This window comes from Pezoporus wallicus, unplaced genomic scaffold (genome assembly GCF_028554395.1).
Source record: "Pezoporus wallicus isolate ANWC-B61680 ecotype Strahan unplaced genomic scaffold, APGP_CSIRO_Pwel_v1 contig_6978, whole genome shotgun sequence".
NCBI classification, from domain to species: domain Eukaryota; kingdom Metazoa; phylum Chordata; class Aves; order Psittaciformes; family Psittacidae; genus Pezoporus; species Pezoporus wallicus.
This window is the reverse complement of record NW_026637190.1, coordinates 2,643,829-2,664,222: the sequence shown is the minus strand read 5'-3', so window position 1 is coordinate 2,664,222 and position 20,394 is coordinate 2,643,829. Positions and strand designations below refer to the sequence as shown.

Below are 20,394 nucleotides of genomic sequence, written 5' to 3'. Positions count from 1 at the left end.
CCATTGTGTCAATCAGAAATGACTCCTCCAGGAGCTTTTCTTGTTTCGCTCATTCGGTAAGGATGTTATTTTGTTTTGAGATGTTTATCTAGTGTTAAACTAGTGTGATTCATGCTACTCATTCCAAATGTGCACTTCCCATCAGTAAGCACTGTACCAAAGAGTTTGATCTGTAAGTGCATAGGATTCTTTAACTACATGCTTTCCCTCTTCCTAGTTTAATCTCCATTTTTTTGTTGTGTTTTTTTTTTTTCTGGTCCTGGAAGATCTTTCATGTATGTGTAATACATGGAATGTGTAATACCTGTATATACATGTATGTGTAATACCTGGAATACATGTATGGAATACCTGGAATACATGTATGTGTAATACCTGGAAGATCTTTCATGTATGTCTGTCAGTCTGTCTGTATATATATTTTTAATTGTGTTTTAAAGCACTGAGTCAAATTCCGTAACAAGTTCTGTAAGCAGTAGCTTGCTTTCTTTGGATCTCCTTGTAACTGTGAAGCCCAAGGGCTTCAGCCTTTTAACTCTCTTGTACTCTTATGGCAGAATGGTTTTCTGGAAGAGCTGAAGATGGAAATCACAATCTGGTTTTGCACACTAAGAAATGTAATTGTGCCCCATCCAGCACTACGCACGGAGTCAGCAGTTTGGATCCTTGGTATAAGCCTTGTCAGTCCCACAGAGCACAGGCAGCATGCAAGGGAACCACAGCCACCAGGGCAGGTTTTGGTGCTCATAACTGAGCAGAACTGGGGGCTGGGACACAGGAAGTGAAGATAGCTGAAGCTAAACCAGGAACTCAGAGTCAGCCATAGTCCAAAAGCTGCTGCGACCAACAGGTGCCTGAGCAGAAAGCAGCAGGTTTGCCAGCAGGAGCTGGTGCACCTTTAAGGTAAGAAAGCTGAGTGGGGGCTGAGAATGGAAAGTGAGAAACATCAAAAAATGTAGGGTTTTGGTGGGCAAAGAGCACTCCTTCCTTCCTGACGCAGCTTGTGTGAGCTGATAGTGCTCAGCTTTTGCTTCTCAGTCTGTTCTTTGGTCATCCTAGTTCCTCTTGCGCTTGAGGCTCTGAAGAAACATGCTTCTAAGTCAACTAGTATGACTGTGTTGGTGTGGCAGCCCTGTATTTGTGCTGTAGTGGATACTTTCAGGGGGAAAAATGGGATGAAACAAACTGAAGGTTTGAGCTGCTACTCTGATGTTCATCATTACAGAGAGTATCTGGAGCCTTGTGGTGTGATTAGAGTCTGAGGTTTGTCATGGTTCCCAAGATGCATGGTGGCTGGCTGTGGACAAGAGGCGGTCAAGACCCATTTACAGTTGTCTTTAAAATCCTGAAGCACCTGCACCTGAGCTAGCTGCTCAAAGAACTGCCCTGTGGACCAGCCCTGTGCCAGCTGGATACTGCTCTTGAGTTATCCTTAACAAAAAATGAGACACAAGCTTTCAAAATCTTTGGAGTGAGAGATGCCAATAAATTACTGAGGGGCATTTATCATGCTATATATTGTCCACATGAGCCTTCCTACTTCACCTGCTTCTATTTGCAATTGACTATATTCAGTTTGTCATAAGATTAGTGTCAGTGCATACACACACAGCGGAATTATGCTGCAGACCTGCTGTGTTCTGCTGTGCTCTTTCAGTTTCTGTTGTCTTTGCTCTCCAGTCTTACGCTGTGGATTCTCTAGACAGTTGGTAAGGGTAGCTTGCAACTGAACTGAGCAGTGCACTGTGCTGAACTGGAAGGTGATTCACTTGACAGCTTTTTGTGTTGTACAATCAATGACTTGTTCAGCATAAGCATTTTCTTGCACAGAAAGCAACTGTCCTGGGCACTTGGGGCTAGTTTGTACTGTATGGTTGTAGCATTCAGGAGTTAGTGGTGTCAAGAAGCACTTAATAAAAATGTGCTGTTAAATGAGGATCCATCACAAAGTTTTTCTCTTCCCTCCTGTTGGTTTGTTTACAGGTTTATGTGATGTTTGCAGTGATAGAAATAGGGCTCAGCAGCCTCATCTTAGCTGCACATTCTCATTCTGATCCATCTTTGTCTCTGCTCCAGTGAAAAGCTGCTTTGAGCATCAGTAAGAACAACAGAGCTCCTCAGCACCACAGGCAGTAATAGGTGGTGGGATGTGAGAGCTCTGCTGAGAATGGTGGCTCTGTTGTGCAGGGACAAGCAAACTGTTTCATCATCTGTTTCTCATTTTGTATGAACTGTGTTGTTTGGAAGGCACCTTTTCATCGTGTTTTTTCACTGTCACCTTGAAAATGAAATGCAGGAGTTTTAGATTTCACATTACTTTTATTTAACTTCCTCTTCATGGGCCTATCCCTTCCTCCAGGCTTCTCTGGACACCCTGTACAAGCCACAGCACAGCAGCTTCAGCCTTTTCCGCCCTGCACACTTTAGGATTTTAGCCCGTTTTTACCCCCCAACAGACATAAACCCCACACAGTGCACTGTACCAGTATTGTCAGAGCACATGCAGCTTTTCTCTGAACCTTCTCTAGCACACTAGGCGTGATGAAAAGGTTGGAAAACACACAGAAACTTGAGTCCAACCTCAGGTAAATAAGCATTGCATCATGGTGGCAGAAAGGAAGTTAAAGCAGGGAACTGTACTTTACTAGTACTAATTTGCATTAGAATACGGTGTGCATTTGAACTGTGGAGTCAGTGTGCCTGAGGACTGTGGTTTTCACTTAGTGTTGCTGGGGCTCAAAAGTTAACTATTTTGGGTGCCTTGCACTGTGTGAGAGACTGAGACTAGCAAGGCAGATGCAAGGGGTCCTTTCCAGCCAAGTTCTGTCATGACTCCTGTGGTCTGACATTCCCATGGCTGTGAGCCAGCAGTGTCCACAGGCTTGGCTCTGGGTAATGCCATGTCCTCCTTGTGCAGATGTGGAAAGCAGCTGTGGGACATGACGTGTCAGTGAAGGTTGAGGCGCAGGGAGACGACTGGGACACTGACCCTGACTTCGTGGTGAGTGTTTGGTGGGCTAATTCACAGTGCTGGTGGTGCTGTGAAGGGCCCTTGGCACATGCTGCTCAGCTGGGCCAGGGCTTGGAGCTTGGCTGTGGTGAGAGCACCACTGCCTGAGCAGATCAGCCAAGTCCCAACAGCTCCTTGCTGTTACTGTCAGGTCAGGTAATCCATTTCTGACCTATACCTATGTTTAGTCTCCAGAACTTCCTACATCAGTGTATCACAAGTATAAAATATTTAGTTTCTTTTGAACTTGCTCCCTGGTAACTTCACCAAGTTGTCCTCACAACTTATATTACAAAAATAGCAAAGACTTACATTTTCTCTTTCCCAAGATGTTTGTAATTGTACAGGGTTTCAGCATTGCCCTCATCTGTCTTTTGTCGAAACGAAAGAATCCTACTCTATTTACGTCACCTTGGGCAGATGGAGCTCCATCCCTCCAAATAACCTTGTTTTCTTCCAGTCTAATTCTCTAGGTGAGATGGTAAAAGAATAGAAAGTCTCAGCCTGTGGGAACCTCATGCATTTGGTGTCATGACTGTCTTTTTCTATTTGATTCTCTATTTCTTTCCTATTAAGTTACTTACACTTTGGCTTTTTGGCCAAAGCACAGTTGCTACTCTTGCACATAATTGCACATAATCCCATGTTTAGTACTCCCTCCTTAATGGTAAATATTTTGGAACCATCGTTGAGCAGATACAATTAGGATTATTTTTTTTCTATATGCTTTACTTTTGTACTTGCTACATTACCATTCATTTCCAATTTATCACCCATTGTTTTGACTTTACATGATTTTTCTGCACTGCTTTACCTTCTGGGTTTGGGTGACCTGAACGGTCCTTTGCTGCATCAAGACACTGACATCTCATTCTTCATACCCATTTTCTAAAACTCTTAGGAGCACAGAGCACAGCAAGTCCTTCTCCTCTTGGTGCTGGGGAGCGCCAGCCATGCTTTAGAGCCACAGGTCTCTTCTGAGTGCTGCTGAGATTTTGGTTTCCTTTCCAAGACAGTTTATTGATGGAGTCTCTTCTGTTACATAAGAGCTTGATGTTTTCAACATTCAGCTTTGCCTGGTTATTTCCAGTAAGAAATTCTAGTTTGGGACAAAAGCAATTCCCCTCCCCTAAGTTCCAAATCATTAATGATTACCTTCCCCCCCCCCCCCCCGCCCCCCCCAGCACTCCCAGTATTTTGAGATTTTATTTCACTTTTTCTACTTGTGGGGGCATTAAAATAAGCCTGCACAGAAAAAAAACTTTGTCTTAATTTCAGATTTTATTTTGCATATGCATATGTTAAGCTTTACCGTTACTGACGCTTCATCAAATAAACCTCCACACGTGGACAAAACAAGCGCTCTCAGAACAAAGCTGACGCGGACCTCAAGCGGACCTGGGTGAAACGTTCGCGTCGGTGTTTTCCCCATATTTTCCTACACAATTCATCTCCACAGCGGTTTCGTTTCCCAGCTCCTCCCCGAGCAGGGGGGATGGAGCCGCTCGCAGCCCCGCTGCCAGCCCTGCACGGCTCCGTGGGCCGTGCCCGGACCCAGGCGCAGCCCTGCTGGCCGGAGCCCCGTGCTGCGGGCCCGCTGACGGCTGCGGTTCGCTCCGCAGAACGACATCTCCGAGAAGGAGCAGCGCTGGGGAGCGAAAACCATCGAGGGCTCCGGCCGCGGCGAGCACATCGAGTGAGTGCGGCCGGATGCGGCGCGCTACGCCGGGGCTGAAACCCGCCACATGAGGGCGGATGCTCGGCGGGGAGGGAGGGAGAGGGCGTCGGGGCCCCGCCTCTGGGAGCCTCGTACGGGGAACAGCGCGGCGGTGGCCTGGCCCCAGGCAGGAGGGGATCGGGGCTGCGGCCTGCGCGGGTGCTGCCGGGGGCTGAGGCTGGGGCTGGGGCTGGGGCTGGGGCTGGGGCTGGGGCTGGGGCTGCACCACGGGTAGAGCTCAGAGACCGCCCATGTGCTGAGAGGGGAACTGTTCCGTATGTCCAGGCAGCGGCTGTCCCCACGGCAAAGGCTTCCTGCACCTTCCGTGGCCAAACCAGACCCTATCCAGCAGCTCCCTGCACATCCCAGTACTGCCCTGCACATCCCCGTAGTGCCCCGCACAGTGTGGCCAGTGCAGCACACAGGCACACGGAAGTGTGGTCTCCCGTTGAAGGTGGGGTGTAGCCTTGAGTGGGATCTGCAGGCTGGGGGCTGGATGCGCTCACTGAGCCTGCAGCTCTGGGTCTTATCGCCAGCCCTAGGGTAGCGGCATGCCCTGCCCGTGTGCAGTGGGTGTGTATGTGTGGCTACCACACAGAGGGGCCCGGTGTGGGGGCATGTGGTGGCAGCTGGCAGCAGGTTTACATCCTGCCCTGTACTGTGCTCTGGTACAGTGGCGCTGGGACACTCCACCTGGTTGCATGGGTCTGCAAAATCCCACAGTGATTTACCCTCTCTTATCTCACCAGCATCCACCAGCTGAGGAACAAGGTGTCAGAGGAGCATGAAGTCACCAAGAAGAAGGAGCTGGAGACTGGCCCCAAGGCCTCCTATGGTTACGGGGGCAAATTTGGAACAGAGAGGGACCGAATGGATAAGGTAACAGAGGGCTTCCTTTGTCCCCAGTGGATGTCTTCTCCTCATAAAGGAAAAAGCATCCCTCTTTTCTCAAGGGAGAGAATGGCATAGCTGAGCACATTTGCACATGTCTAGCTGGCCCATAATCTTTCTTCAGGATCTGTTTGAACCCATTTGTATAATACGTCTCTAGAACTTCCTTGCAACACTCCCCTTAGCTGTGAAAAAGGACTTTCTGTGGCTTGTTTCAAACCTGCTGCATAACAATGACATTAGGTACTTCCCTACTTGTGCTTGGAGAACTAATGAGTAATAATTCTCTCCTCATGTTCTCCACTGCAGACCTCTGTCATATCTCCCCATGGTGAAGCTCTAGTTCATATTCTCTGTTCTCACGTAACATCTGGTTTATGTTTCTGATAATCATAATCTTGGTATACCTTTCAGCATTTAATACTTACTTGTTTTCAGAAGTGAAGTGATAAGATTGCAGTAGCACTCGATATATGGGGTTGCTGTGGGTATGCATGATGCCAGGATGGCAGGGTGAGAAACAGACCTTTCCAGGAGGCAGAAATGAACCAGCCAAGCTCAGACCCTTCTGCTGTTTTTGTTGAGCAGTTCCTCAGCCTTCATCCACTCTCACCAGGATGTTGCAATCATTCAGCCTCTGGCCCTTCTCCCAAGGAGCGTGAGCGATTCCTGGCCACGCTGCCTCTGGCAGGTAGCAGCAGGACCCTGGCTTGCCCTGTGTTAGGCATAAAGGGTTATCCCAGCCATGTGTGCTGACCCTCATTCTCAGACAGGCAGCAGGCACCAGCCCTGCTGCCTGTGGGTGTTCAGCTGTGTCTGCCGCAGTTTCCCCATGTGATTGTCCATGACTCTACTCCACTGGCATTTGGGAGCAGCAGGTATTCAGAATCCCACAGTGTGCATGATGAGCTGGCAGTGGGGCCAGCTGTATGTGATGGTTGCCTTTGAAGCTGCACCACAGGTCTGAGTGCACAGCTGGTACTGGCAAAGGCTGGGCAGAAGGGATTGCCACCACCAGCACTGAACCACCAGTTTGGACCTGTCACGTCGTGGCTGCAAGCACTCGGCAGTGGGGCAGAGCAATTGTGTGGTGCCTGTGTCTCTGTCTACCCTGCCAGTCTGCCCATGGGTGCTCATGTCATGCTGTCTCTCTTCTCAGTGTGCAGTTGGCCACGAGTACATTGCCAATGTTGGGAAACACTCCTCGCAGACAGATGCAGCCCAAGGCTTTGGGGGGAAGTATGGAGTCCAGCGGGACCGGGCTGACAAGGTGTGTTGGACAGGGCAGCGATCTGTGCTCAGTGCTGCCCCTAAAACCCCGTCCTACCTTTAGGATTGTGGCTGCAGCTTTCAAAGGGCTGGTGGGTGCAGGTCCAGCAAGGAGCTCACCTCCTGTGTGCAGGACAGTGATTCAGGACAAATTGCAGGGCAGCTGTGGAGATTAACTCTCCGGTGTGCATTAACATGTTTGCACTGTCCTATCCAGGCATCACTGCATTTGTCTTGGGGACTGTGGCGTTTTGCATCTCCAAAGCCCCAAGCTGTGCCATGCACTGTGATGGCAGTAGCAGGACTGGATGGGGACAGCAGGATGGTGCCCCTGCTGTGCACATCCTGGCATCAGATGCTGCCCAGGCACCTTGCCTGTGGGGTCAGGATTGTGGCCCTCTTTCCTGGAGTGCATGGGCTCTTGCAAGGGCCTGTTCCTGGGCACACTGCTAACAGGGACAGCAGGGATGGTGTGAGAGGCTGAGGAGACCTGTACCAGCCACCACAAGACAGAGAGCAGGGTCCCGAGGTCCCAGCCTGTCCCCTGGGGGAGGGTGATGGGACCCAGCTTGGTCCACAGGACCACTGACATTCCTTCCCTTCTTGTTCCAGTCAGCACTGGGGTTTGAATACAAAGGTGAGGTGGAGAAACACTCGTCCCAGACAGGCAAGTCCATGGGCACACGTGGCTCCTTGACACTTTTCCAAGCTTCTCTTTTGCTCCCAATATCCCCTGCTGTATGCTGTGGCACAGTCGCCTTTGTTACCCCTGTCCCGTCTCTTGTTTAAGATTCCTGTTCCCAGTCAGACACCCTTACAGCCCCATTCCCTGCTATCCTGTCACCACTCTTCTGTTGTATATTCCACTTATCTCTAGTTTTGCTTTGACAGAAACCACATGATAAGTGAGCAGGGAAGACACCCCCACATGCACTCCTGATGGAGGGATGATGCTTTCTTTTGTCTAAAAGTCCTTCTGAGCAGCTGCTCCAGAAGGAACCCAAGCACTTTAGAAGTGGTTTCTGAAAAAGTGGCATATAAGAAAAGGAACAACAATAAATACGTGAACAAAAGCCTCCACAGCACCCAAACTTGTGCACAGTTCTGGAGATGATTCAGCGAACTTTGACATGTCCATACAAGCAGCTATATTTATGTCCTGGGTTCAGCAGTAACAGTTATTTTTCTCCTTCTTAGTAGTTGGTGCAGAGCTGTTTTTGGCTTTAGTCTGAGAACAGTGCTGATAACGCACCAGTGTTTTAGCTGTTGCTAAGTAATGTTTACTCCAATCAAGGACTTTTCCAATCTCATGCTCTGCCAGTGAAGACGGGCATGGGAAGCTGGGAGGAAGCAGAGACAGGACACCTGACCCAAACTAGCCAAAGGGGTATTCCATACCACAGCACCTCGTGCCCGGTATAGAAACTGGGGGGAATCACCCGCAAGGCCCAGATTGCTGCTGGGGTTGGGCTGGGTATTGGTTGGTGGGTGCTGAGCAATTGCATTGGGATCACTTGTGGTTATTGCTTCCTTTTCCCCTTTTAGTTTTATATTCTCTGCCCTTGTTATTACTGGTGGTAGCAGCAGTGGTTTGTGTTATACCTTAGTTACTGGACTGCTCTTATCTCAACCCATGGGACTTACATTCTTTTGATTCTCCTCCCCATTCCTCTGGGAGCAGTGGAGGAAGAAAGGGGGGCGTGAGAGAACAGCTGCATGGTTCTGAGTTACCGGCTGGGCTTAAGCCATTACAATTCATTAAGAATTTTCATTGCAACAACTGAAGCTAAAGATGTTTTAAACATTTTGCAACCAAGAGAAGATCAGAGGCAAGGTCCGATACACGTGAGGAATACTGCGTTACCGGGAAAAGAACTGTTCATTTCAGAGAAAATTATAAAAGAAGGAAGATATTCTGAGGCATTCTTGGTTGATCGTAAGTTAACAAATTGCATGCACTTGTGCTACGTTAATGCATTCCCATATACTAGATTGTGGACACAGAAATTCATCAGGCTGTTTAAAACCACAGAAACCACTCAGGACAAAATGAAAATGTTAGAAATAGGGGAAGGTGTAAGGATTGTTTTTCATAAAAATGTGTCCATGCTGGAAACCCTGCCGTCAAGGTAACAGTCATAAAATCTGTATTTGCTGAAAGCAGCATCCTAAAAAGTCCATTTTATAGTGGCCTAATGCGTAAATAATAGTTTAATTGAGGAAAGTTTAAGAAATTTCTGGGATTTACAGACTCATCCTTAAGTGACTGAGCTGCCATGAAACAGCCATTCTTGAATACAAAATGTTTTCATGCCTATTTCTGTAGATTACAGTCTTCATGAGTTGATAAGGCTGAATTTGCTGGAGAATCCTCAACTCCTATGAAATGCACACCTGTAAGAATAGGGTCAGGGAACAGAAAGTAACTGCGATTTACTTCTTCAGAAGGATTTGGAAACAGAGCTGGCAGACCAGTCCGCTGAGAGGAAGGTGTCTTTATGCAGCCAGAAGCTAGGATAGAGGCTGAAATTTCTTAGGACAATAACAAGTAGTCCTTGGAGAGTAAGTAAACACAGCTGAAGTAGTTAATACATTACTAGTTCAGCAGATGGGAAAGGGGATGTGTAAGGAAGATTTACTGTGCCTCTATCACATAATGGTCGAGTGTGTCAGAGACAGTGTGGGGGAAGAGCTGGAGCATGTCTGCAGAAACATGGGTTTCAGCCTTTGCTGCTGATTCTAGGCAGTGGTTTCCTTGTAGAAGCTGAGATTCCATTATAGCAAATGTAAGCTGTACAACAAAACTTTGCCATCTTTTGTGCTTTCAAGGGCTCAGTATACTTATGCACAGACCTTTTCAGAGACTGGCAGACCACAGGCTGAAATCCTCTCTCTGGTGGTTCATTAATGGGTGGATGCCCAGACTGTCAGTGCCGAAATCTTGTCTTGGCTTTGCGTCCTTGAGTGGCTGAGCTCCTACAGCCTCCCTCGCTGCTCTTGCCATGTTGCTTTTTTTCCTTGCCCTTTCAGCCTGCTGTATCTCCTGCTGCCCACAACCCTCAGGCTCTCTTGCTGCCATCACCCACACTTGCCCTGGGCACCCATTCTCATGGGCCCTCATCCTTAAGGGTCCTCATGGTGCTCCCTGCCATCTACCCAGTCCCCTCCAAACTCCTTGCTTTCTCTAGCATTTTCCATCATCCCTGCTGTTCTTCCTCCTCCTTGCTGCGCCTCCCCAGTGCTGCTCCCCATCTTTACCCCCTCCCTTCATTAGCCCTGTGCTCAGGGCAGTATTTCACTCCATGCACCACCTCAGATTACTCCAAGGGTTTTGGTGGCCGTTATGGTTTGGAGAGGGATAAGGTGGACAAAGCGGCAGTGGGATTCGACTACAAGAGTGAGGCAGAGAAGCACGACTCTCAGAAAGGTGAGCTGGGGGTGCATCAGGCATGTCAGTACTTGAGCTCGGGAATGTGCTGCTGGGGCTTTCCTTGGTGTTTGCAACCTGCTGCATGGATGGGCTTGGTCAGGTGAGGAAAGCCATTACCTGGGGTGTGACTGCTGGGAAAAGTTCCAGCTAAATGAAGAGGAGCAGCAGGTTTCTATGGGCACAGGGATCTGGGCAGTATGTCACCAAAGGAGGGGTGCAGAGGAGACCCAGGGGCTAATAGCAGGTGACATGCCCCAGGGAAGTGGAAGGGCTGTTGCTGCAGACACCAGTAGGGGAGTCTGACCTTGCCCCGTGTCTTTCTCTAAATCCTAGCAAGGGAAAAGACTGTTGCCCCTGTGAGAAAAGCCTCAACTCACAGTGCTGCCACTTTTCTCTTTCCCTCCCTTGTCTGTTCTCTTCCATGCTGTGATCTGGATCCCTGTGGCTGAAGACTATTCTGTGGGCTTCGGTGGGAAATTTGGGGTCCAGAGAGATCGTCAGGACAAGAGTGCCCTTGGCTGGGACCATCAGGAGGAAGTGCAGCCTCATGCGTCCCAAACAGGTAGGACTGCTGCCAGAGGTAGCGGCACAATTGCCTTGGAGCACACACAGACCTAGAGTTAGTGCTTCGTACTTGACAGTGATTTAGCTGATGGAAACTGAATGCGTACAGTATGTTGTGAATCCTCAAAGCACAAGGGTAAACTCAGCCAGAGTAGGTGCATGACTGGGTAAGTGCAAGTCCCTGAATGAGGCTTCCCAGACTATATTGTGCTTTCTCTGGGAGCTACATGCCTGATCATAAGCTCATTGAGCAGATGAGCACATGGGAACAAGGCAAAGCAGGTTCCAGGAAAGGCATGACTGTGTGCTTAACTTCAGTGATCAAGTCAACTTTGCAGTCAAATGGCATGACTGTCTTCTCACCCCAGTGCCTGGGAAACAGATCTGCCAGTGTACAGCACTGAACGATTGTGCCCTTTGCTGAAGGAAATGAAGAATTAGTCTTACAAGCTAGTGCCCAGAGCATTTTGCCTGTATTATATTTAGTTCCATATATGATAAGATGCAGACAAAGCTATCATGTATCATTGGTCACAGCATGCTGAAGTGAGAGGCGCACTCAAAATGTAAAATATTATACAACACCTCATTATTTTTCCATACAGACTATGCCAAGGGATTTGGAGGTCGTTACGGGGTCCAGAAGGACAGAGTTGATAAGGTAAGACTTTATACTTGCAGCCTGCAATTGCTTCCTGCTAGTCAGTGCTCATTGCACTGCTGCAAGAGCAGAGACTTCCCAGATGCAGTGAGGTCTCACTGCTCAGAGCACAGCTGCTGCAGGGGTGAGGGAGCTGGCCAAGTATGAATACCAGAGTGCAGAGGAAGATGGATACCATATGAGCCCAGGGAGACTATAATGCAAGAAAGGATTTTTTTTTTTCCACTGTCAGCCGCTCTTGAAGCATTAAACTCTCAGACTGAGAGTCATAGACCTGCTTTGGGGCAGGATTTAATAGCAGAGCCACAAAGAGGTTTCTAAGCTGTCTCCTCTTGGATATCTAGTACTGTATGAGATACCGGGAGTGTTCTCTCTGGCTGCTTTGCTGTCACTCCTGCAGGTCCTGTGAGTACCAATTCAGCCAGGATGAGCTGAGGTAGCTCCTTGGAGAAGAAATTTTGTAAGTGCAGCCTTTTGAGAAGTCTGAGAGGCCACAGGCTATTGCACTGGGCAGGAACTGTCTCTTACACAGGAGAGGTGCTGGATCAGACTGAAGACCCACCTGGCGTCCCCAGCACTGACTGGCAGGTGATAATGCAGGGAGCAGTATGCATACAGAGAGGTTCTTGCCTTGGAGTACCTCCAGTGAGGTGGTACCACTGAGGCTGCCATTCCTCTTGCTGTCTTACATAAGGTGTAAGGTTTGTTAGCAGCTGTCACACCCAGACATAAACGAGGCTTCCCAGAAGCTGGCTTGAATCTTTGGTCCCTCGACGTGCAGACCTTCCCAGTCTCTTCTGAACCTTACAGAGATCCATGTCTGGATCCAGTGTCTGGCTCTTTATCCTCTTGTACTACTCACCAGCTAGTGCAGCTTTGTGTGTGAATGATTGGTCCCATAACACCCTCTCTTAACTACTGGTGAAATCTAGCCATTCCTCGTGGTGGTGTGTGTAACCTTCTGCAGGTGTGTTGTTACCTTCTGCAGGCTTTTCTGTCCTGTTCAGGAGTTTCTTATGGTCTGTTCAGCTGGCTAAATCTCAGTCCAGGGGGTAGTCATCTGCCTGCAAACCTTAACAAAACCAGGGATGGGGCTGGCAGGAACTTGCCAACCACCCTGTTGGTGACACCTGCAGGTAGAACCCTGAATGTGGCTGTATTCGTCTGAAAGCTGGATCGTACCCACACTTTCCTTTTTGTATTAAATAGTGTTCTCATTAAAGTAGATTAAGCCACTCTATTGCACTTTCTTTTTTGCTGCAAACACCCCATCGATGCTATTACCAGTTTAGGCATCTCTTCACACCTCATGAAGCCAGCGGTATCTCAGTTGTTCACACAGGTTTGCACTTGGATGTTTTCCAGCCCATGCCTCCGTAATGCACATACTGAAGGCAGCAACTCGCTGAAGGGACACGATTTTTCGTGGTTAGGCAGCTGCAGCTCTGCATCCAATAGGGAAGTGCTTCCATGTCTCATACCCACTGGGAGTGCAGGGAACAGGGACATCGGGGCCCTGGACCTCAGGAAGCGGTAGACTGCCAGCTGTCTGCTCAGCTCTTTGTGATGTTTCTAGCACGCATTTCTGCCTTGAATGCCCAGCCCTTGCTGCTCCGAGCAGCACTTGTCTTGCCAGTGCAGCCTCCTCCATTTGGCTCCACACTCAGCCCTCCTGAGCGCCTCTCTTTGCAACAGGAGCAGCCCTTGGATTTGGCTGGAGGGCAACAGACAGTCCCAGAGCAGGGCAGGATACAGCCAGCAGCCTCCTCAGGGCTGTGGCACTTGTACAGATGAAGACAGACACAACTGGGAACAAAGCCTGCAGACATCAGTAGCCAAATCCAGCAGGGAAACTGAGCACTAGCCCTGTCTAACCTGCTGGACACTTCCTCTCACAGAGTGCTGCTGGCTTCAGTGAGATGGCTGCTCCCACCTCCCGCTATGAGAAAACGAGACCACTGGAGGCAGGTGAGACAGTCGAGTACCAGTCCTGGGCTTGGTGGGAAGCTGTGGATGGGCCTCACGGTACCTCTGTGGCAGCAGACTGGCAGGCATGTGCTGTGGTGGGATGTGGATTTGACCTGTGTTAAAGTGCAGGAGAGGGTGGCTGAGCTGCAGGCTGCTCTGGGAGAGCAGAGGTCTGGGTTTGTCCTGGATGCTTGGGGTGTAGAAGGGAGTCACTGAGCAGACTTCATCTGCTGCCTTCTCCACAGGAGCTTCCAGTGGCACCAGCAGCCTGCGGTCACGATTTGAAAACATGGCTAAGGCAGCAGAGGAGGAGAGAAGGCAGGCAGAGGGGGACCGGGTGAGGTGGCAAGGTCGCAAGTGCCTGGCAGCTCGGTGGAAGGTGAGCCATGGCCATCTTGACATATCACAGAATCACAGAATTATATAGTGGGTTGGGATGGAAAGGACCTTAAGATCATCCAGTTCCTAGCCCCCTGCCATGGACAGGGATGCCTCACCCTAGACCACGTTGCCCAGGGCTTGTCCAACCTGGCCTTGAGCAGTGCCAGGGATGGGGCAGCCACAGCTTCTCTGGGCACCCTGTGCCAGCACCTCAGCACCCTCACAGGGAAGAACTTCTGCCTTAAATCTAACCTGAACTTCCCCTATTTAAGTTTGAACACGTTACCCCTTGTCCTGTCACTACAGTCCGTGGTGAAGAGTCCCTCTCCAGCATCCTTATAGGCCCCCTTCAGATACTGGAAGGTTGCTCTGAGGCCTCCACGCAACCTCCACGCAAAGCAGACTTCTCCTCAGGGCCGTGCAGCTCCACATCCTTTTTACCTCATCTCTTTACAGTAATCTCTTGCCTAAATTGCTTCCCTGTAACTGCCAGGAACTGCTGCTGAGCTTCACAACTGTCACTGGATTTCTCCTTTCAGCACAGATCAGAATGTGTCTGCACCCAGACATAACCTCCCGTGCTTTGGCCCAGGCTCCTTCAGTCACATGTCCCCAGTATCACCATCCCAGCAGTCTGCATTCAGGGTTTTACAAACTGGAGATTGCACCCAAAACTTCACAGTTAGAAGACCTCCTTCTACACTGTGCTGTTTCTGCATTCAGTGTGCAGATAAGGTTTCACCAGTAAAGCACTCCCTGATATGTTCTCTCCTTGAACATAGTTTCTGCTGACCGCATGGTGGTTACAGGCCTGCTGGTGTCCAGTCCTAGGGCTGCTTCATGTGGGCTGGAACAGATTTCAGCTGAAGGAGAATTTTCTGAGTTGCTCTGTTGGGAATGGACATTGCTCTGGATTTCATTCAAAGGGATTGAGAGGATCTTATGACTTTTCTCCATCAGGAAGTCCCACAGAGAGAGAAGGATCACACAGAGGCAGCCTCTGCCACTGTGCCAGCAAGGGTGCCCAGGAGTGCTGACCAAGACAGACCTGTGTCACAAGAAGAGGTGCCAAGGCAGGTGAGGGAGGGCAGGAAGGGGAGCAGGCAGAGGGGATTGCACCACAGAGGGGCTGTGCTTCATGGGAACCTCTGCAGGAAGAAATGAGGTGCAGCTGTAGCATGGGAAAGGCTTTGGAAGGAGTAAGGGGGAAAATGTTGGGATGGTGATGGGACATGGCTGCACAGCACCTTACACCGTGAGACAAGCTCTTGGGTCAGTGCAGTGGCAGTGCAGTGAGCTGCAGCTAAGTATGTGAGAGAGGTTCAAACACATGGGCCAAGAGGGTCTTCACAGCAATCCCAGGCGCCAGTTCAGCACAGACCTTATTGTCCAGAAGATGGTGCTCCATTTGTGTAATGGTAGCACTAAAAGCACCTGCAGTGGAGCAGGCTCCCTTGTGTTGAGTGCTGTGCAGTCATGGGAGAGATGCCTGCAGTGGGTGCTTTGTAGGTGACCTCCCTGTCACTTTCTCATTTCATGGCAGGAGACAGAAAAGGATGAGGAAACATCACCCGCTTTGCCACCAAGGCCAGCAGATCTGAGCGAAGAACTGTGCAAGAACCCCAGCCAGGATCAGCCAATCTACAGTGAAGGTTTGGGTGTTGGTGGAGACTATGAGGAGCTGCCAGACCCTTCTGACTACTGTGACAGTACTAGTGGAGGTGCTGACTATGAGGAGCTGCCAGCCCCCTTGGGAAAGGATGCCATCTATGACTGTGGAGGAGATGGAGATGAGGACTATGAGAATATGCTTCCTGAGGAGCCCAGCCAGAGCCAGCTGCTTGTTGGTGAGTACTAATGGAAGAGCCCATGTCTGGGGGAGCTTGTATCTGTCTGCTAACCACACTGGGTGTATGGGACAGACTCCAGAGGGAATTTCTATCCTGAAGTCTCCTGTGGCCAGGGGAGCAGCCCATGATGATGCTGCATGGGGTGCTGGGCCAGGCAGCAAGTATCTGCTGGAGCAGTGCTCAGGCAGGAGGACCAGAGAGCTCTAAAGAAGCTGACCTGGACTCTCTTGGTGCACTGCCTCTTGACAGTGACTCCTGGCAAGTGACTGCTGGTGCTGCACTGAGCCCTGGGGGTGCCCTCTCAATTCTGCCTGTTGCTCACATGACTGGTGCGCATTAGACCTGATCTGGTGGTGTCTCCTGCACATGAGGAGTGCAGGATGGTCTTCCTCAAAGCATGTAAGCAAACTGCATAGGCTACTGTTGATGTTTCTGTTGCAGCTTCGCTGGTAGTGGAGATGGTAAGTGGAGAGGTTGGAGTTAACATCCAGCCTTTTCCTGGGAGAAGAACATGAAGCATCAGGACCCCATCTCTCTCCTTGCAGAAGGGAGGGAAGTCCTACCATGTTTTGAGCCATGGGAAACCTCTTCCTGTTGATAGGGATGTGGTTGGATGTTGTTCACCCGAAGGCTGACAGCTGGATGGAGGGTGGCACTGACCAGACCTATATGGCTGCTTCCAGCTTTCTCATCTGCCCATCCTGTCTTCTGCAGGGGAAATGGACAATGTTTATGATGTGGAGAACCCTGGGACCTGTGCAGTGGCTCTCTATGATTACCAAGGAGGTGGGTCTGCCATCCAGGCTGTGAGTAGAGGCACTGGGAGCTGGCTGGCATGGTGAGGCAGGGAGGTGGTGGCTTACACCATCAGCAGTGGTGATTTCGATGTAGGTGGTTTAAATTTCTTCTTCTTGGAAAGCAGAATGGGACCTGACTTGGGAACAGAGAAGCTTCACCTTTCATATGTGAAGTCTTGCTCCTTCTCTGATTTATCTGTGTTGTTTGATGGGGGTCGGGTGAGATGGACTCTGGGGGTTATCAGAATTCTTGTTCTATATTCTTCTCTTGGGGATGGGTGTATGTAAATCCAGCTCTTTCTGGGTTATTTTTGCATTGTGACTATCTTTTCTGAACAATTTTTGCAGATGGCGATGATGAGATTTATTTTGATGCTGATGACATAATCACACACATCGAGATGGTAGATGAAGGCTGGTGGCGGGGGCAGTGCCGGGGCAAAATAGGCCTCTTTCCAGCAAATTATGTGAGGCTTCTCCAGTGAGACCGGCATTGTCCAAGGAGCTTGTGTCCAAACTTCTGCATTTCTCTGCTTCAGGCTTTTGCATGGTATTGGCTTGATTTGGCTTGGCCCGGCGTGTCTGCATGCAAGAAATACAAAGAAACAAACTGGCAGTGTCTGCGGGAATATTTCAGCCTGTGCCCAAAAGGACTTTGGTTCCCCTCCACTTCCAGATGGGAAAGGTGGGATGTTTTAAGTGCATGTGAGTGCAGTATAAGACATCTTTTCTACCTAACCTGCCCTGCAGTGTCAGCCTGCAAACAGAGCTATGTCCATTCCTGTTTCTGAAAGGGCCATTCACAGAAAAGAAACACCAACTCTAACCTAGTCAAGGCAGAGGGGACATAATCTATGGGACCTTTTTAAGTTGCTGGGGCCCTGGATTTTATCGTACCCAGGGGTCAAGGAAAAGAGGACCATGAAGGGCAAACCTGCCTTTGGTCACAAGCAGCATGAGGCTGGTTTATCTGGGCAAATTGCAGGGCTGGGGCCTGGGAACTTTTCACCATCCCAGGAACACTGCTGCCTTTTCCTGTACATAAACACAAGCTTGGCTGTAGTGAACTGTTCCATTAAACAACAGAAGTGTGTTCCGGCTCAATGAAAATGTGGGATGACGTTGCTAGGGTAGGAGATTACTCACTTGGTTTTCCTCTGTGTGCCAGGAATGCTGTTGGGAGTTTTGTCATTTTCTGGGATAAACCTTGAAAAAAGAACTGTAAAAAATAGATTGTTTTATAGGAAAAAATACTCTGGAAAATCTGTCTTGGAGCAAGAGTAAAATACTAAAAGGCTTCACTTAACAAAGAGTTTGTTAATAACTACTGCCCTTGTCCTCATCTGGGCAGCCCATCAGAGGACTGTTCTGCTAGGGAAATCCTTTCAATCTAGCAAATTAATCAGAATAAGTGCTGCTTGATACAGGCAGTAGAATACTTTTAGGACAGTGCCATATCTCCTGTTAACTGCTCTGACAGTGTAACTAAGGGTAGACATGCAGATGGGGCCGGAAGAGCCATCCCACAGCTTGTTTCTAACCTAAGGGCTCCAGTGTGTTTTGCGGTCCGTGCTAAAGGTAGGTTCCCCTATCCAGTATTTGGCTCAGCCTCTTCTCCATGCTGTTGGGTGAGTCCCTGTGCTGAAGCCAGGCCTCCTCAGTGTGGCAGTAATATAGGTACACCTAAACAGGCCTTTGCGTGACTTACTAGTCAAGAAATACTGCAGTTTAATTAACAATGGAGTTAGTTACTTGGAGGGTGCTGGCTATAGCCTCCTTATCTAAAGGATGCTGCTTTTATTTACAATATCCTGCGTATCTGACACTGTTTGGAGAAGAATGAGTTGCATAACCTGAAGGTACATAAACTTCGTAACTGCCCCCTTTGGGCAGAATTCATCCGGGCAGCATCTGTCACTCTCTCATAGCTGTAGTAATAAACTGACTAAAATTGCATCCTGGTTGTTCTGTGACAGCACATGTCCCTGTGTTTGTTGGAGGCTCAGTTCCTTGCACAGTGAAAAGGGCCCCTGATTCTAGCCCTCCTTCGTCCTGGGTGTGGGGAAAGGCTGAGCAGGTGGGATACAAGACGAGGTGAATTTTTAATGTTCAAAACAGGTTTCAGTAATAATGCAACACAAACTGAAGCCCTCCCTTGAACTGGTATATTCCAGGCTAGATTCTCAACATACCACTCTAGGAGTTGTTGTTCTTTTGTGGTATGCAAATACCATCACAATAGGAATAAATAAGGGACACACTGGGGGGGGGGCGTGTGGGGGGGTGGGATGTGTGCAGTGTGTGAGAAACTGTAGTGTTTGATATTGAGAAAAATCACAGTCTCTGCCTTTACATCATGACACACTGTGATTTGGGTTAGAAACTTCCAATTTTAGTGTCAATTTTCTGCTATTGATTTTTTTTTTTTTGGGGGGGGGGGGGTTGGGGTTTATTGTTTTTTCTCTCTGAAATCACTTCCCTGATTTTTTTCCTCATGCAGTTCACCCATTATTTCCTGATGTTCCTTTCCAGGAGGCTCACCAGAATAGGTCTGGTTGTGACAGACTCTGTGTGTCCCAGTGAGACTCTGAACTAGGGGTGTTTTTAATAACTTCATACAATCAAGAAGGGTGTATAGCAAGCAGAGCCAGCTGCAAGGCTTGCAACCTGTTTGGCTGGGAGCAGCAGCCGTTCCAGCACATGGGCTGCAGAAGCATTTCTTTCCCTGAAGGATAAAATCAGTGTGTGTTGTGTACGAGAACTGGCAAACTGTTCCCAGCAAGCTGTATGCCTCATGGGCCTGGGGTTTGACTCTCCAGCAGTTTTCTTTGGGAACAGACTGGATTTTGCTGGGTATCTCTTGTAACTGAGCTATAGGTGAGCATGTGCCCCTCTGTGGCGCAGCTGCAGACAGGGGCTCATCTGCTTGCGCAGCCTGTGCCAGCTTCCTTCCCCGCAGCCCTTTGCACTGGTGGCTGCCTGTGCGTTTCTTCTGCCATGGCGTCGGACACTGACTCATGCAGCTGCCTGCAGGTTTGGCCATCAGTGGGGTTGCCCCATCCCCCTGCAGTCATTTGAGCTTGGGTCCATTGCAGAGCCCCAGGAAGAGGTTAAAGGGAGTGTCACAACCGCCCCATGCCACCAACCAGCCCTCAGCCACTGTCATCCCCAGCCACAGCTCACAACTGCAGTTTGATTCTGCTATGGCTGTAAAGTGAAACAAGCATTTCGGGTGAGGATTTAAGCAGTTCCAGCTCATGGCTGAGTGCTGATGACTTGCTGTTTGACCAAAGCATGGAGAATAATGGGTGGCCTGTTTAAATGACTGGCTGCTGGGCTAATGTGCAAAATGCCACAGAGCTTTCATGGCAGCCTCGAGAAACCCAACAGACAGGAGACTCTGTGCCAAAGCACGCGTGGAAGGAGGATGGTGTAACAGCCCTTTTGCGGAGGCCACATTTTGCAGTCATAGACACTGCCCCTTGTCCTATGCAGCGCCTGGCTGTGCACCTTGGGCAGCCCCAGGTGAATGCTCATGGCCTTGTTCAGAGCCAGAACATGTCTGGTACCACATGAAATTAACTTTTACAGCATTCCCTGGAGGCAGTGCAGCTGCAACAGGTCCTGTGCTGAGCTCAGCACACAACACTTGCAATATATAAACATAATCCTGGAACTGTAGCCTTGCTCCCCACTTGATTTTGCCATTCTTCCATCAGTGATGTGCTGAGGGTCAGACAGGTGATGGTAGAGTGCCACAAGCAGCCATGGTCTGCGCAAGGGGCCCTGAAATCAAAGATTTCCCCTAGACGGGCACTGGTGCCACATCAGCACCCTGTGGCAGCCCTGGTACTGC

At 49.4% G+C, this 20,394-nt stretch overlaps 1 protein-coding gene across 1 annotated transcript; it reads left to right on the top strand.

The window, feature by feature from the left end:
• Nucleotides 1-634: 634 nt before the first annotated feature.
• Nucleotides 635-18,492, top strand: LOC130596323 (hematopoietic lineage cell-specific protein-like). Its single transcript, XM_057403810.1, has 15 exons — nt 635-903; nt 2,918-3,001; nt 4,633-4,706; nt 5,477-5,606; nt 6,778-6,888; nt 7,500-7,554; nt 10,204-10,314; nt 10,769-10,879; nt 11,487-11,542; nt 13,441-13,510; nt 13,756-13,889; nt 14,852-14,968; nt 15,447-15,738; nt 16,456-16,527; nt 16,887-18,492. The coding sequence occupies exons 2-15, from the start codon at nt 2,918-2,920 to the stop codon at nt 17,021-17,023; spliced, it is 1,554 nt and encodes a 517-aa protein (XP_057259793.1). The 5' UTR covers nt 635-903; the 3' UTR covers nt 17,024-18,492.
• The last annotated feature ends 1,902 nt before the right edge of the window (nt 18,493-20,394 follow it).